The sequence below is a fragment of the Rhinolophus sinicus genome, chromosome 17 (assembly GCF_057876585.1).
Source record: "Rhinolophus sinicus isolate RSI-liver-muscle chromosome 17, RSI-T2T, whole genome shotgun sequence".
NCBI lineage: Eukaryota > Metazoa > Chordata > Mammalia > Chiroptera > Rhinolophidae > Rhinolophus > Rhinolophus sinicus.
Window position 1 is genome coordinate 196,957,390 of NC_142517.1, and position 11,357 is coordinate 196,968,746.

Genomic DNA, 11,357 nt, shown 5'->3' on the forward strand with positions numbered 1-11,357 from the left:
CCAGCCGAGAAGCCCGAGGAGTACCATCGAGAGTTGTGGAGCAGAGTGGCAGGGCTCTCGTGGTGGGCGTGGCGGGAAGTAGATGAGAGAACTCGGGGCGGGGCCGAGCGGCGCTTCCCAGGAGTGCGGAGCGGTGAAACCACTGAGAGGGAGGGCCAGAGAGTCATGGCGGTAAGGGGGCGGAGTGACAGATTACTCCAGAGCACGTTGCTGGAGGCGCGAGCTGGGGTGTGGAGGCTGTTCGGGAGGGGGCTTCTGAGCGTCCATCAAGGACCTGGAACGGATAGGGCTTTGTCTGTGGCCTTCCATGCATAGGTGTTTTGGAATTCTGGTTCCAACTCTGAGCCTCAGCGGAGGTCACTGCTGTCAGTCAGTTCACCGCTCCGCGTGCCAGGAGCAGAGCGAAGTGGCAGGGGGCCGGGGAGGTGTACTAGGAACCATTTGGTTTCCTAGAATTAGACCCGATCACGTTTTATTGCGGAGAATTCTGAAAAATCACCATGGAGAAAGTAGCAGATGAGGAAGAATTCAGTTGGAGAGAAATTAAAATAGACTTTCAAGTTGGGAGAACTGCTTGAGCCAGGAGGTGGGAAGTGGTTTGCATATTTGTTCAACAGGCAGTTAGTTTTAGGAGCTAAGCCATGAAAGGTAGGTGGGCGGTTTGTTATGGAAGGCTTTGAGTATCAGGCAAAGGAGTTTCTGTTTGTTCGTTTGTTTTTTACTTAGTTCCGGGGTCTGTTGAGAGTGTTGGAGTAGGGATAGTAATTAAAGCCAATCTTTATGAAGACCTGGGCCTCTGTATAGCAGTTTTGTGAAGCAGGGGGTGAAGACCAATTAAATGCCATTTCAAGAACTAAATTTTCAAGAGACTTTAGGTAGGAGGTAATAAAGGGCTAAACAGGACGTTAGGAATTGAGCATGTAAAGGAGAGGATATTCGAAGGACGTCACTCATGGTCACAAGGCTTGGGGTTACTGACAGGTCAGGGGAAGACAATGGCTTCATCCCCTACTAACTCTGGCCAGTGGGCCCCTTTCTATCTCAGTTGGTCCCAGGGACCACAAAAATTCTGTCTGTTATCCTGTTATGAAGCTGGTTACACTGTACTCTGAGGAGTAAGAAATCTCCAGACATAGTCTTCTTTCAGGAAACAGGTATGAGCAGGACAATGATGGGCAAAATGGGCCAAGGGGTCTGGAGTCTCAGCCCTTGCGTCACAACACCATGGCCGTCCCGTAAAGGGAGGACATTGAAGTACACAGTAGCTGACCTGTCTTTCCTGCTCACAGCTTTTGCAGGAGGAGGGGGGAGGGGAGGAATTGTGGAGTCCAAGCTCTAAACTAATGTTGTGCTTTGTCCCATCCCCACTGCACCCCATCCCCAGGTTTTGAAAATGCTTCAGGGCCTGTGAGGTTCAGTGTTTCCCTTTTAAGATGCCCCTCTCAGACTTTATTCTGGCCCTGAAGGACAATCCCTACTTTGGGGCTGGATTTGGACTGGTGGGTGTGGGCACGGCCCTGGCCGTGGCCCGGAAGGGCGCCCAGCTGGGCCTGGTGGCATTCCGGCGCCATTACATGATCACACTGGAAGTCCCTGCTCGAGACAGGAGCTATGCCTGGTTGCTGAGCTGGCTCACCCGCCATAGTACCCGTACGCAGCACCTCAGTGTCGAGACCTCGTACCTTCAGCATGAGAGTGGCCGCATCTCCACTAAGTTTGAATTTGTCCCCAGCCCTGGAAACCACTTTATCTGGTAAGGTGGGGAGCCAGGGAGGGAGGGCTCCAAGAGTAGAAAAGGAGAATGAGGGGAGCTGAGTTTCACCAGTTCATTCACCCCAATTTTGATCATTCTTATTCAGGTATCAGGGGAAATGGATCCGAGTAGAACGAAGCCGAGATATGCAGATGATAGACCTGCAGACGGGGACTCCTTGGGAATCTGTCACCTTCACGGCTCTGGGCACTGACCGCAAGGTTTTCTTCAACATGCTGAAGGAAGGTGTGGGATGATGGCATAGGCAGGCTCTATGGGGGCTTGCAGGGATGGGGGCATTTAACTTAGAGGAAATAAGCTTGGAAGCTATGAGCCCCTGGGAGCAGGGGGCTGGGGGAAGCTGTTTTTGTACAACTCTGCCTTAGTTGCACGGCAGAGAGGAATGCTGGCTTTGTCTCATATCGCCCCTCCCCCACCCCACCCCCTACCCCCCAACTCCAGCTCGAGATTTAGCCTTGCAGCAGGAGGAAGGGAAGACAGTGATGTACACAGCCATGGGCTCTGAATGGCGCTCCTTTGGCTATCCACGCCGGCGGCGGCCACTGGATTCTGTGGTTCTAGAACAGGGTTTGGCTGAGCGAATTGTCAGAGACATCCGGGAATTCATCGATAACCCCAAGTGGTACATTGACAGAGGTGAGCAGTAGCTGGGGTCTTGGTCAGACCGTGTTTGATGTTAGAGCAGGAGGAAACAGGCTAGTCTCTGGCCAGATGGAATGAATGTAAAGCTCTAGCCCAGTTCCCAGAGATGAAGGGAAAGTTGCCTACGGCGATGATTTCTTCCAATGCCAAGGTCCTTGGGCCTCCGAGGAGCAGGATGGGAATGAATGTGGACGTCTGGGGTAGAGTACATGATTTCAGGCCTTGGTGATCATCCTGGCGGTATTTCTAGGCATTCCTTACAGACGTGGCTACCTGCTTTACGGACCCCCTGGTTGTGGAAAGAGCAGTTTTATGTAAGTAGAGTCAATGTTTCTCTTAATCCTCAAACTGGAGGAAAACTGGGCTGATGGGATTGGAAAGAGAAAGGAATGTCGGGAACATGGACCAGGATAAACACGAGACATGAGGAACATTAGGGTGGGGTGGTGGAAGGGGTAGGCCTGAGACACATCTAGTACAGTGAGGAACAAGCAGTGGGCCCAAGGACGAATTCCCAGGTTGCCAACCATCCGTCCTCCCACCTTCTGTAGCACAGCCCTGGCTGGGGAACTGGAGCACAGCATCTGCTTACTGAGTCTCACAGACTCCAGCCTCTCCGATGACCGGCTCAACCACCTGCTGAGTGTGGCCCCTCAGCAGAGCCTGGTGCTCCTGGAAGACGTGGATGCTGCCTTTCTCAGTCGAGACCTGGCTGTGGACAGTAAGTGAGGGGAGTTGAGGGAAGGGGTTTCTAAATGAACAGAAGAAGAAAAGTGGGAATCCGGAGGGCTGCTGGAGGTTGCCTGGGCTAGCAATAAGAGCCCACAGAGGTGCAGATAAGTAGGGGAATGTGGTGGGGAACAGAAAGGACTGATTTTGATTCTTTCTCTCTGCCTTCCACTAGACCCAGTGAAGTACCAAGGTCTAGGTCGTCTCACCTTCAGTGGACTGCTCAATGCTTTAGATGGTGTGGCTTCCACTGAGGCCCGCATTGTGTTCATGACCACCAACCATGTGGACAGGTAGGAAGGAGTGAGGAACTCTGAGGCCAGGCTCCACCTCAGCATCTTAGGATTAGGATGTTCTGAGGGGACCGTCGTTTTTGGGGTACCCGTGGTACTATTGCCCATGACTCTGCTTTTGCTGCCTTCTCCTCTTAGACTGGACCCTGCTCTGATACGCCCGGGGCGAGTAGACCTGAAGGAGTATGTGGGCTACTGCTCACGCTGGCAGCTGACCCAGATGTTCCAGAGGTTCTATCCAGGGCAAGCACCTTCCTTGGCGGAGGCCTTTGCAGAACGTGTCCTTCAAGCTACAACCCAGATCAGTCCCGCCCAGGTGCAGGGCTATTTCATGCTGTATAAGAATGACCCTGCAGGGGCAATTCAAAATGCTGAGTCCCTGAGGTGACGATGAGGCTGTGCTCAGCAGCCATCCTCTAGGTGATCAATAAACATGTGCCACACTGCTCTGGTCTCTGACCGCCTTTCCTACCTCCCTGTATTGGTACTAGAGTGAAAAAGCAGTGGATATAATCACAGATGCCTACAGGGGCCACCAGGTGTCCACATATCTAAGTGCTAGCAGCACAGCTTAAGACAAAGGAGAAAGAGGATACACCATAGTAAATAGAAAAGTACAATCCTCTACCTTATTTTTAAAAATGTGTACACACGTATATGTATATACACACACATACACACAATGTGGGTATATATAAACAGTGGGTTACACGGCAGGATGGTTCTTGCATGTTCTTAGATGTTGGCATCCACTAGTTTCCCTGAAACCTACTACACTCCTTAAGATTACCCAGATCGGGCCGGCCCGGTGGCTCAGGTGGTTAGAGCTCTGTGCTCCTAGCTCCGAAGGCTGCCAGTTCGATTCCCACATGGGCCAGTGGGCTCTCAACCACAAGGTTGCCAGTTCGATTCGAGTCCCGCAAGGGATGGTAGGCAGCGCCCCCTGTAACTAAGATTGAACATGGCACCTTGAGCTGAGCTGCCGCTGAGCTCCCAGATGGCTCAGTTGGTCGGAGCACGTCCTCTCAACCACAAGGTTGCCGGTTCGACTCCCACAAGGGATGGTGGGTTGCACCCCCTGCAACTAGCAACGGCAACTGGACCTGGAGCTGAGCTGCGCCCTCCACAACTAAGATTGAAAGAACAACTTGAAGCTGAACAGCATCCTCCCCAACTAAGACTGAAAGGATAACAGCTTGACTTGGGGGGGAAGAAAAAGTTCTGGAAGTACACACTGTACCCCAATAAAGTCCTGTTTCCCTTCCCCAATAAAATAAAAGAAAAAGAAAAAAAAAAGATTACCCAGACCCCGATCTCATGGGACAACAGACTTCAGGGCAAGGTTGGGGCTACTCTGCCATACTCCAGCCTTGCTAGGAACTTAGACAGCCATACGTCATAGGCTAGGCACTATTGAGCAAAGAAAGCCAAACAAGGCCAAATCACTTTATTGTCCCTATCCACCCCCATTTCCCTCTCCCCCCACAGTACTGCTAGGAACCATCTTCAGATTCCAGGCTCAAGGGCTCCCTTCGAGTACCAGGCCGGTAGGCTCCCCGACCCCGAGGCAGGCGGGGGTAGGAAGAACCCGATGTCCGACCCTTGGAGCGCTCCCAGCGAGCACAGTCCCGAGTCCTGCGGGGTGAGGAACCTTGCCAGTTGCCAGGCCCCTTCTCTTGGGAAGGACCTTCAACCCCTTTGTTATGGGGTTCTGGCTTTAAGTCCATGGGCTCCTTGACGGGCCCCTCAGGAGATGGCAGTAGCTGGGTGTCATTGGTACCTTTGGGGGCAATGTACTCCTTTCCCTTCAAGTGCCTCCGTTCAGGCTGTCTCCAGGGGCCTCGACTGGCCCGGGGCTGATCTAGCACAGCTTTCTGGGTCTCGCCCAACCGTTGCTGATTTGGCTCGGCCACTGGAATCTTCTCACATGTGTACTGTGAGGCCACAGACAGAGGAGTTGACAGGGTGAGTTGGCCAGTTGATGAAGCGGACAGTTCTGTGGCGAGAGCACTGGGTGGTTGGGATCCCCTGGAGGCATCCACAGCTGACTCGGGTTCCAAAGAGGCAGGAGGCTAGAGAGAAGTGAGCAGACGACGTGAGACAGATGCAACTTCTCACAGCAGGGAACCACAGGGCCCTCACCCATTCAATGAGCCGACCACTGTCAGCCTATCACCTCCCTGGGTAGAACAAAGCGCACCCTAGGGCAGAGGGGTGTTGGTAGGAAGGTTGGTGTCATTATGGGTGGAGTGGGAAACCTTTTCCTCACCTGCTGGAGGCTGATGAAGTACCGGTTACGCTCAGCCTCAAGGTCAATGATGCCCCCCTTTTCCTGCTGCCTCTGGTAGAGCCGCTTGCGCTCTTCTTGCAGGCGCAAGCTCTCCACATTGGGCTGGTACAGCTCCTGGAGGGAAAGGAGCAGATTGGCAGGGAGAAAAGAATAAACAGAAGACGGTAGGCTTGAGCCCCTGCTCTTCCAGGACTGGCTCAGGAGATCTGCAAGGTTCTTGGTTTTGTCCCTCAGATTTGGGCTCCCAAATGAAGCCTTGGGCTCCCAGCGGGAGCTGTGGCTTTGCAGAGAGGTCCCAAGCAGGTTGAGCCCAATTCCAGAGATCCCACTCGAGGCAAACAAGATGCCATTCCTCTCTCCTTGGAGAATGCCATTACTCCTGGCTCAGATTAGAAGGGAGTTCCCTTACCATTGGCTGTTGGGGTTCGGGTGCTGCTTTCAGTGAGGCAAGATCGTACACGAGGGGCTCTCTGCACACTGGACACTGCACACCAACTGCCTTCTAAAAAGAAATCACACCGTTTCGCGCCCAGGGTGGTGGCCGGGTGCCCCACCCAGTCAGTCAGCCTCATGTGCAGAGGGCTGGGTCCGAAGGGCTCAGGCGTACCTGCTGAGCAGTGAGGAGGCACAGAGGAGGGTTGCCCAGTGACAGGTCTGCAACCCTCTTGAAACTGCATGCAATGTGATTACATGTATATAAGGGTGCCCTTTTTCTGGACAGAGGTGAGCATTCATTAATCTCAAAGGTATCTATGACCCTAAAAAGGTTAAGAACCACTGGAGGGGAGGGAGAGCAAAGGTTGTGAGAGCCAGCGGTGTCAAATGAGAGCAAGGCCTGGAGGGTCAACCTGTTTGGTTGTGGCATGCTGCCGTTCCTGTTCCTGCTCCTGTCCTTGAACCTGCAGCTCGTGCTCCATGTGCTGGATGTACCGAGCAAGGCAGTGGCAGTGGAAGTAGTGGTAACAGGGTGTTTTGGTAAAGGCCTCATTCTCCTGGAGGGAGGACGGATACAGAGCAGTGCGTCACAGCTCTCTTATGAGCCCTCCGCGCTCATCCCAAGCAGACCCTAGGTCCCAAGAGAGAAACCCACCTGGAAACCATAGAGGCAGATGACGCACTGGCCATGGGGGATGTTGTTATCTGTGAGAATTTCCTTCCCTTTCTGAGAGGAGAGAAGACATCGTTCAAACAGAGGCAGTGGCGAGAACTGGGAGCAAAACCTGTCTACTAGTCCCGGGAGTGACTGGCTGGCTGGCCTGTCTCCCACCAAGCCAGTCTGTTACCTCACGTTCACGCATTTCTGTCTTGGTGATACTCCCTCTGCTTGGAATCAATCCTGCAGTCCCCACCCCTCCTCCCAAATCAGCCCCGCTCCAAATCCAATTTAAGTTTCCCACTCATTTAGTCACCTTTAATAGCTCTTGGGAATGCAAATAATATACCTTAGAGAGAAAAAAATGTTCAACTCAAACACATCTTCTGGGAGGCCTTTCTCGGTTAACCCCTTTGAGCATCACTGCCCCAATGAGTTTGTACTGGAGTAGGCTTTCAGAAAGTCAGTCAAGGCATGGACAACCCAAAGGGACAAAGAATACAAAAGGCATCGAGTTGAGCTACGAAATATGCACTTGCACTGGTATTCGAATAGCTAATATTCTGGAATTCCTGAAGGCCTACATCAGGAGTGCTACAGCGGTCTACACCCACTTTCTCTGACACCAGGCCACCCACCTTCACTCTTTTCTAAACATTTTTCTTAAAAACTCAAAGTAGAGGAAAACAAGACGGTACTTAATTGTGTTTTTAATCTCAAACAGCAAAAGTTATCTGTGTATATTAACTTGTAGCTGTAGGTGTTGCTTCATATGGGTTGTTTCCTTCACTAGGATAGAAACTATGAATAAAAAAACCATGAGTTCTTCTAGTCAGCTGTAATAGCAGACTAGCTTTCAGATGTTCATTTAGAGTGAAGATGCCCCAGGCAGGCTCCACCTCTTGCGACATTCAGTTGCCAGTGCCAAGAGAACAAGAAATGCACTGAAACTGAAGAAAAATGCAAGTTAAAGAGGGGAAGTAATTTTCTGCCAAGATGCTGGAATAGGAAACTTGGGAAAGCTATAGAACTGTCTTTTTGGGAGGTGTTTTTGAAACAGAAGAGTCTCATCTTTCTAGATTAATTTAGACCTTACCTAAACAAGGACTAAAAGAATGAATCCAGATATATTCAAGATTCTAGGTCCAGAGCTTCCTTTGAGAAGAACTGCTCTAGGTTGAAGGGAAGGATATCTCCCCAGGCTAGGACACCTCTTACCTCAATGAGTTCATAGAGCATGGCAGTACCCAACCCAGCCTTGGCCACTTGGCTCAGCGCCTGTGAGATCCTGGAGGAAGAAGGCAAAGCAAACATTAGGCCTGCACCCTTCACTCACCAGGCTGAACTGTATCTAGAGTTTTCCCGGCTCTGCCCAGCCCACTTACTTGTGGATCTGTTCATCTGAGAGTCCTCGGGGGTTACGAATAGAGATCTGTGGCACCTCATGGGGATACTAATAGGAGAAAACCACAAGTTCTTGCTAAAGTACTCCACCCCAGAGCCTGTCCCCTCCGTCCCTTTGCTGCCATCAAGTAGGGGCCTCACCTGTGCTGGAACCTGAAGCACCAGAGTGAAGCAGACATACTGTGAATCCTGGTCTTCTGCAGTGGCCGGGTACAGGGTGATGGAGACCTCCCATGGTGAAGATCTGCAGGTAGATGAAGTGGAGACTTGGGATGGGACTGGGCAGGGGCCCGAGCGTTGCGGAGCATGGGGGTGAGACAGTAAAGCGGGCAGAGGATGTAAGCACTGGGCTCGCTCTTTTGCGGGGGATTAAAAGAATAGTCTTTGTCTATGAGAAACATTATCTCTGAATCAAGGCTCACAGATTCTGCGTGGAATCTTCTCATCACTAAGGGGATTCCTGACCACCTCTAGTTGAATACATACCTGCTATTTCCTTTAACCACCTGTAGTTCATCCAGATAGATAGATTCCAACACCTCGACTTCAGAAGGAAGTACCCTAGAAAGAAAGGGGGAGACTGACTCACATTACAGCTCTCCCTGTTAAAGCCTACTAAGGCCAATGAAACCTGGCTTTGTAGGAAAACAGGAATCTGCCTGTGTGCATTCTCTTGCTAAGCTCCATAAAAATGGGGAAAATATTATTCCTTAAGTTGTCAAACGGCCAGGTAGGAAGCACGGGAATCAGAGTTTTAGAGATCATTTCTACAACAGATAAGGAAACAGATTCCCAGGAAGGTGAAATGACTAGCCCAAAACTTAAGGCTTAACAGAGGCGCAACTCAGACTAGAGCCTGATTTCCTGATTCCTTGTTTAAGTTTCACTGCACTGTTGGTTGTTCCTTAGTGGCCATCTCTTTGACCAAGAAATATGATGTCCATTGATTAACATCAAGGCTATCAATACCACTCCTGGCTTTCCCTGCACTACGTTCATGTGGATCCTAGTAGCTACACACACTGCCAATACCAGTCACCCTAAATCTTCTCAAAGGACATAACAACCTGAACAGATCTAGGTGGTAGAAAAGCTGTGTTATAGTGGAACAGCCATCAGCCTTGGGGTTAGTACTAGGTACCAATAACTTACCAGCCATGTGATCTGAGTAGTTACTTCTGTCTGTAGGCCTGAGTTACCCTGTCTACATAATAGATAATACCACCTGGGATTATTGTGTGGATGGAAGGTGATTTGTTTATGTAAAGTACCTAATAGCATGTTGGCTATAGTAGCTAGTCTATGTCCTCTTTTTTCCTGTTCGTACATAAGTTTTTCCTTTAAAAGGAAAGACGGAAGGATGTAGTTAGTATTCAATGTATTTATGAACCTTGCTGTCTACTTGATCTAGACCAACCTATCCAGGTCAGGATCCAGTGGTCCTGATGTAACTCAGAAGGCACACATTTTTAATCACAGAAATAGCAGTTGTGTGACACTGAAGATGAGTGATTGGCTTGAGTCCACAGCTATACACAGATAATACATGGAAAGGTATGCGCTTGGTTTGCTTTCTTATCAGTATATTGTCCCCTCTTCACCAAGAGTGGTTCTCTCCTGAAAATTTTTTTAAGTCTTAGGCAGACACCTCAAAATAAAAAAGAAGTAACAGTGAAGTAGGTCTGGTTGCCCTGAGTGTGGGAGTCTCAGAGCACCATGGGCTAGCTGTGCAATCACTGCTGCCCTCTCCATGACTCAAAAGTGTCTCCTCAGAATCTTCAAGTTTTCCTGAAGAAGTTGAAAACCAGGAATCTAGATGGTCTCAATAAAGACGAGCACTAACTGCACTTCGTGAACAAATGAAACACTGAGGTGTAACCTCCATCGAGAGGCCCTTCTCTAGTTCACCCACCCTAGCTGTGACTTGGGCCCTGGTATGAGATATGGGATGGGTGGTGACAGGAAAAAAAAAAAAGAAAAAAAAAGAGCGATGGTAGAGTGTCCTAGTACTGAGAATATAAGATTTGGAGTCAGACGACCTGGATACCTAGTTATAAGCATTTCACCTCTCGGGCCTCATCTAGTCTCCTCAGATATCTCCATCTCAGCGTTAATAATGAAAAGGAGGCTTATGTATGTTACAAATCCATCGTGATTCTCTCAACTGTTCTATGAGGTAGATGCCACACCAACTTTTTTTTTCCCCCCCACAGGGAGTCCACTGACTCACAGAAGGTAAGTGGGTGGCCTGGTCAGCGTCACACAGCTAATTAAATGTGGAGTGAACCCACATTTATCCTATTTCCAAATCCCTGAGTCCTTCCACATTCTGGTCTCTTGTTAAGAATGCTTGAGAGAAGGTCTAAGAGCTATTTGTGAAGTGTAAAGCTTCATTCAGACAATAGTCCTCATTCATGATGTCGGGATGGGAGATAGTTAAGGAAAGCCTCGGAGGAAATAGGCTGATTCAAGGGGAAAAGGGGACGGGAGATGGAGGACATCGGTACTGACAGGTAAAAGGGAGGTGGGACGAGCTGACAAGCAGGCATTACCCGGGACCCTGAGCAAATGCACTTCAGGAGGAGAAGATGGGACGGGATGAGGCCTGAGGAGAGGGTATCGAACCAGGTAAGGCGTGGCCCGACCTGGCCTGACCGGCGCAGATCCTGCCTCCTCTCTCAGATCAGCGCCCCTCCACCCACCCGCTCCCCAGTCCAGCAGCTCTCTTAGGGGAAGATGTCAGCGTCTCTGCCATCCCTCATCCCTCGCTCCGCCCCACATGCCCGCCGTACCGACCGTCCGCGGCCGCCGCCTGTCCCCCGGACCGGATCCAGGCGGTCAGACAAAGCCCATGCCCCAAAGTTACCAGTCCTCCTCTCCTACAGCTGCCGACGCAGAAGCCGCCATGTCCTCTCCGGCCCGCAGCCGGAACCGGAAATGTTCTCGGGGCGGTCGGAGGCGGAAAGTCACAGGGGGTGGCAGTGAGGCTGGAGGCCGTTTCTAGGCAACCGCAGACTCTGGGTCCTTACTGGGTCCTGATGGCCAGGAGACGGTTTGAAAGTGCCTTAGAAAGTGCCTATGGGCGGTCCACCGTCTCCCCAATACCTCGTAATGCCTTAGTCCTCTGACTCT

The 11,357-nt window shown here is 50.8% G+C and overlaps 2 protein-coding genes across 4 annotated transcripts; one reads left to right on the forward strand and one right to left on the reverse strand.

Annotated features, from left to right (window-relative positions):
• Nucleotides 1-72: 72 nt before the first annotated feature.
• BCS1L (BCS1 ubiquinol-cytochrome c reductase complex chaperone) lies at nucleotides 73-3,884 on the forward strand. Of its 2 annotated transcripts, none has more exons than XM_074313414.2 (8): nucleotides 73-171; nucleotides 1,385-1,753; nucleotides 1,860-1,999; nucleotides 2,216-2,410; nucleotides 2,667-2,730; nucleotides 2,968-3,137; nucleotides 3,321-3,438; nucleotides 3,577-3,884. In XM_074313414.2, exons 2-8 carry the CDS (start codon nucleotides 1,434-1,436, stop codon nucleotides 3,824-3,826), a joined length of 1,257 nt encoding a protein of 418 aa, XP_074169515.1. In that variant the 5' UTR covers nucleotides 73-171; nucleotides 1,385-1,433; the 3' UTR covers nucleotides 3,827-3,884. The 2 variants fall into 2 exon arrangements, with proteins under 2 accessions (XP_074169515.1, XP_074169523.1); XM_074313422.2 differs by lacking the exon at nucleotides 73-171 and adding an exon at nucleotides 1,028-1,154.
• Nucleotides 3,885-4,851: 967 nt separating this feature from the next.
• Nucleotides 4,852-11,230, reverse strand: RNF25 (ring finger protein 25). Of its 2 annotated transcripts, none has more exons than XM_019741870.3 (10): nucleotides 11,092-11,230; nucleotides 8,712-8,786; nucleotides 8,367-8,469; nucleotides 8,207-8,274; nucleotides 8,040-8,109; nucleotides 6,819-6,890; nucleotides 6,577-6,720; nucleotides 6,138-6,227; nucleotides 5,708-5,842; nucleotides 4,852-5,510 (listed from the first exon to the last, which is right to left on the reverse strand). In XM_019741870.3, the coding sequence occupies exons 1-10, from the start codon at nucleotides 11,130-11,132 to the stop codon at nucleotides 4,932-4,934; spliced, it is 1,377 nt and encodes a 458-aa protein (XP_019597429.2). In that variant the 5' UTR covers nucleotides 11,133-11,230; the 3' UTR covers nucleotides 4,852-4,931. The 2 variants fall into 2 exon arrangements, with proteins under 2 accessions (XP_019597429.2, XP_019597428.2); XM_019741869.3 differs by having other exon boundaries at nucleotides 6,138-6,230; nucleotides 11,092-11,229.
• Nucleotides 11,231-11,357: the final 127 nt, after the last annotated feature.

What these genes read in the sequence shown, in the direction of transcription:
- RNF25 (XM_019741869.3), bottom strand. Translation starts at nt 11,132, where the DNA reads ATGGCGGCTTCTGCGTCGGCAGCTGTAGGAGAGGAGGACTG. An exon ending in GCTGTAGGAGAGGAGGACTG is followed by an intron (nt 8,787 to 11,091) that starts GTAACTTTGGGG and finishes CTTTCTTTCTAG; the next exon opens with GGTACTTCCTTCTGAAGTCG. An exon ending in ACTTCATCAGCCTCCAGCAG is followed by an intron (nt 5,511 to 5,707) that starts GTGAGGAAAAGG and finishes ACTTCTCTCTAG; the next exon opens with CCTCCTGCCTCTTTGGAACC.
- BCS1L (XM_074313414.2), top strand. Translation starts at nt 1,434, where the DNA reads ATGCCCCTCTCAGACTTTATTCTGGCCCTGAAGGACAATCCCTACTTT. An exon ending in CAAGTGGTACATTGACAGAG is followed by an intron (nt 2,411 to 2,666) that starts GTGAGCAGTAGC and finishes CGGTATTTCTAG; the next exon opens with GCATTCCTTACAGACGTGGC. An exon ending in TCGAGACCTGGCTGTGGACA is followed by an intron (nt 3,138 to 3,320) that starts GTAAGTGAGGGG and finishes GCCTTCCACTAG; the next exon opens with ACCCAGTGAAGTACCAAGGT.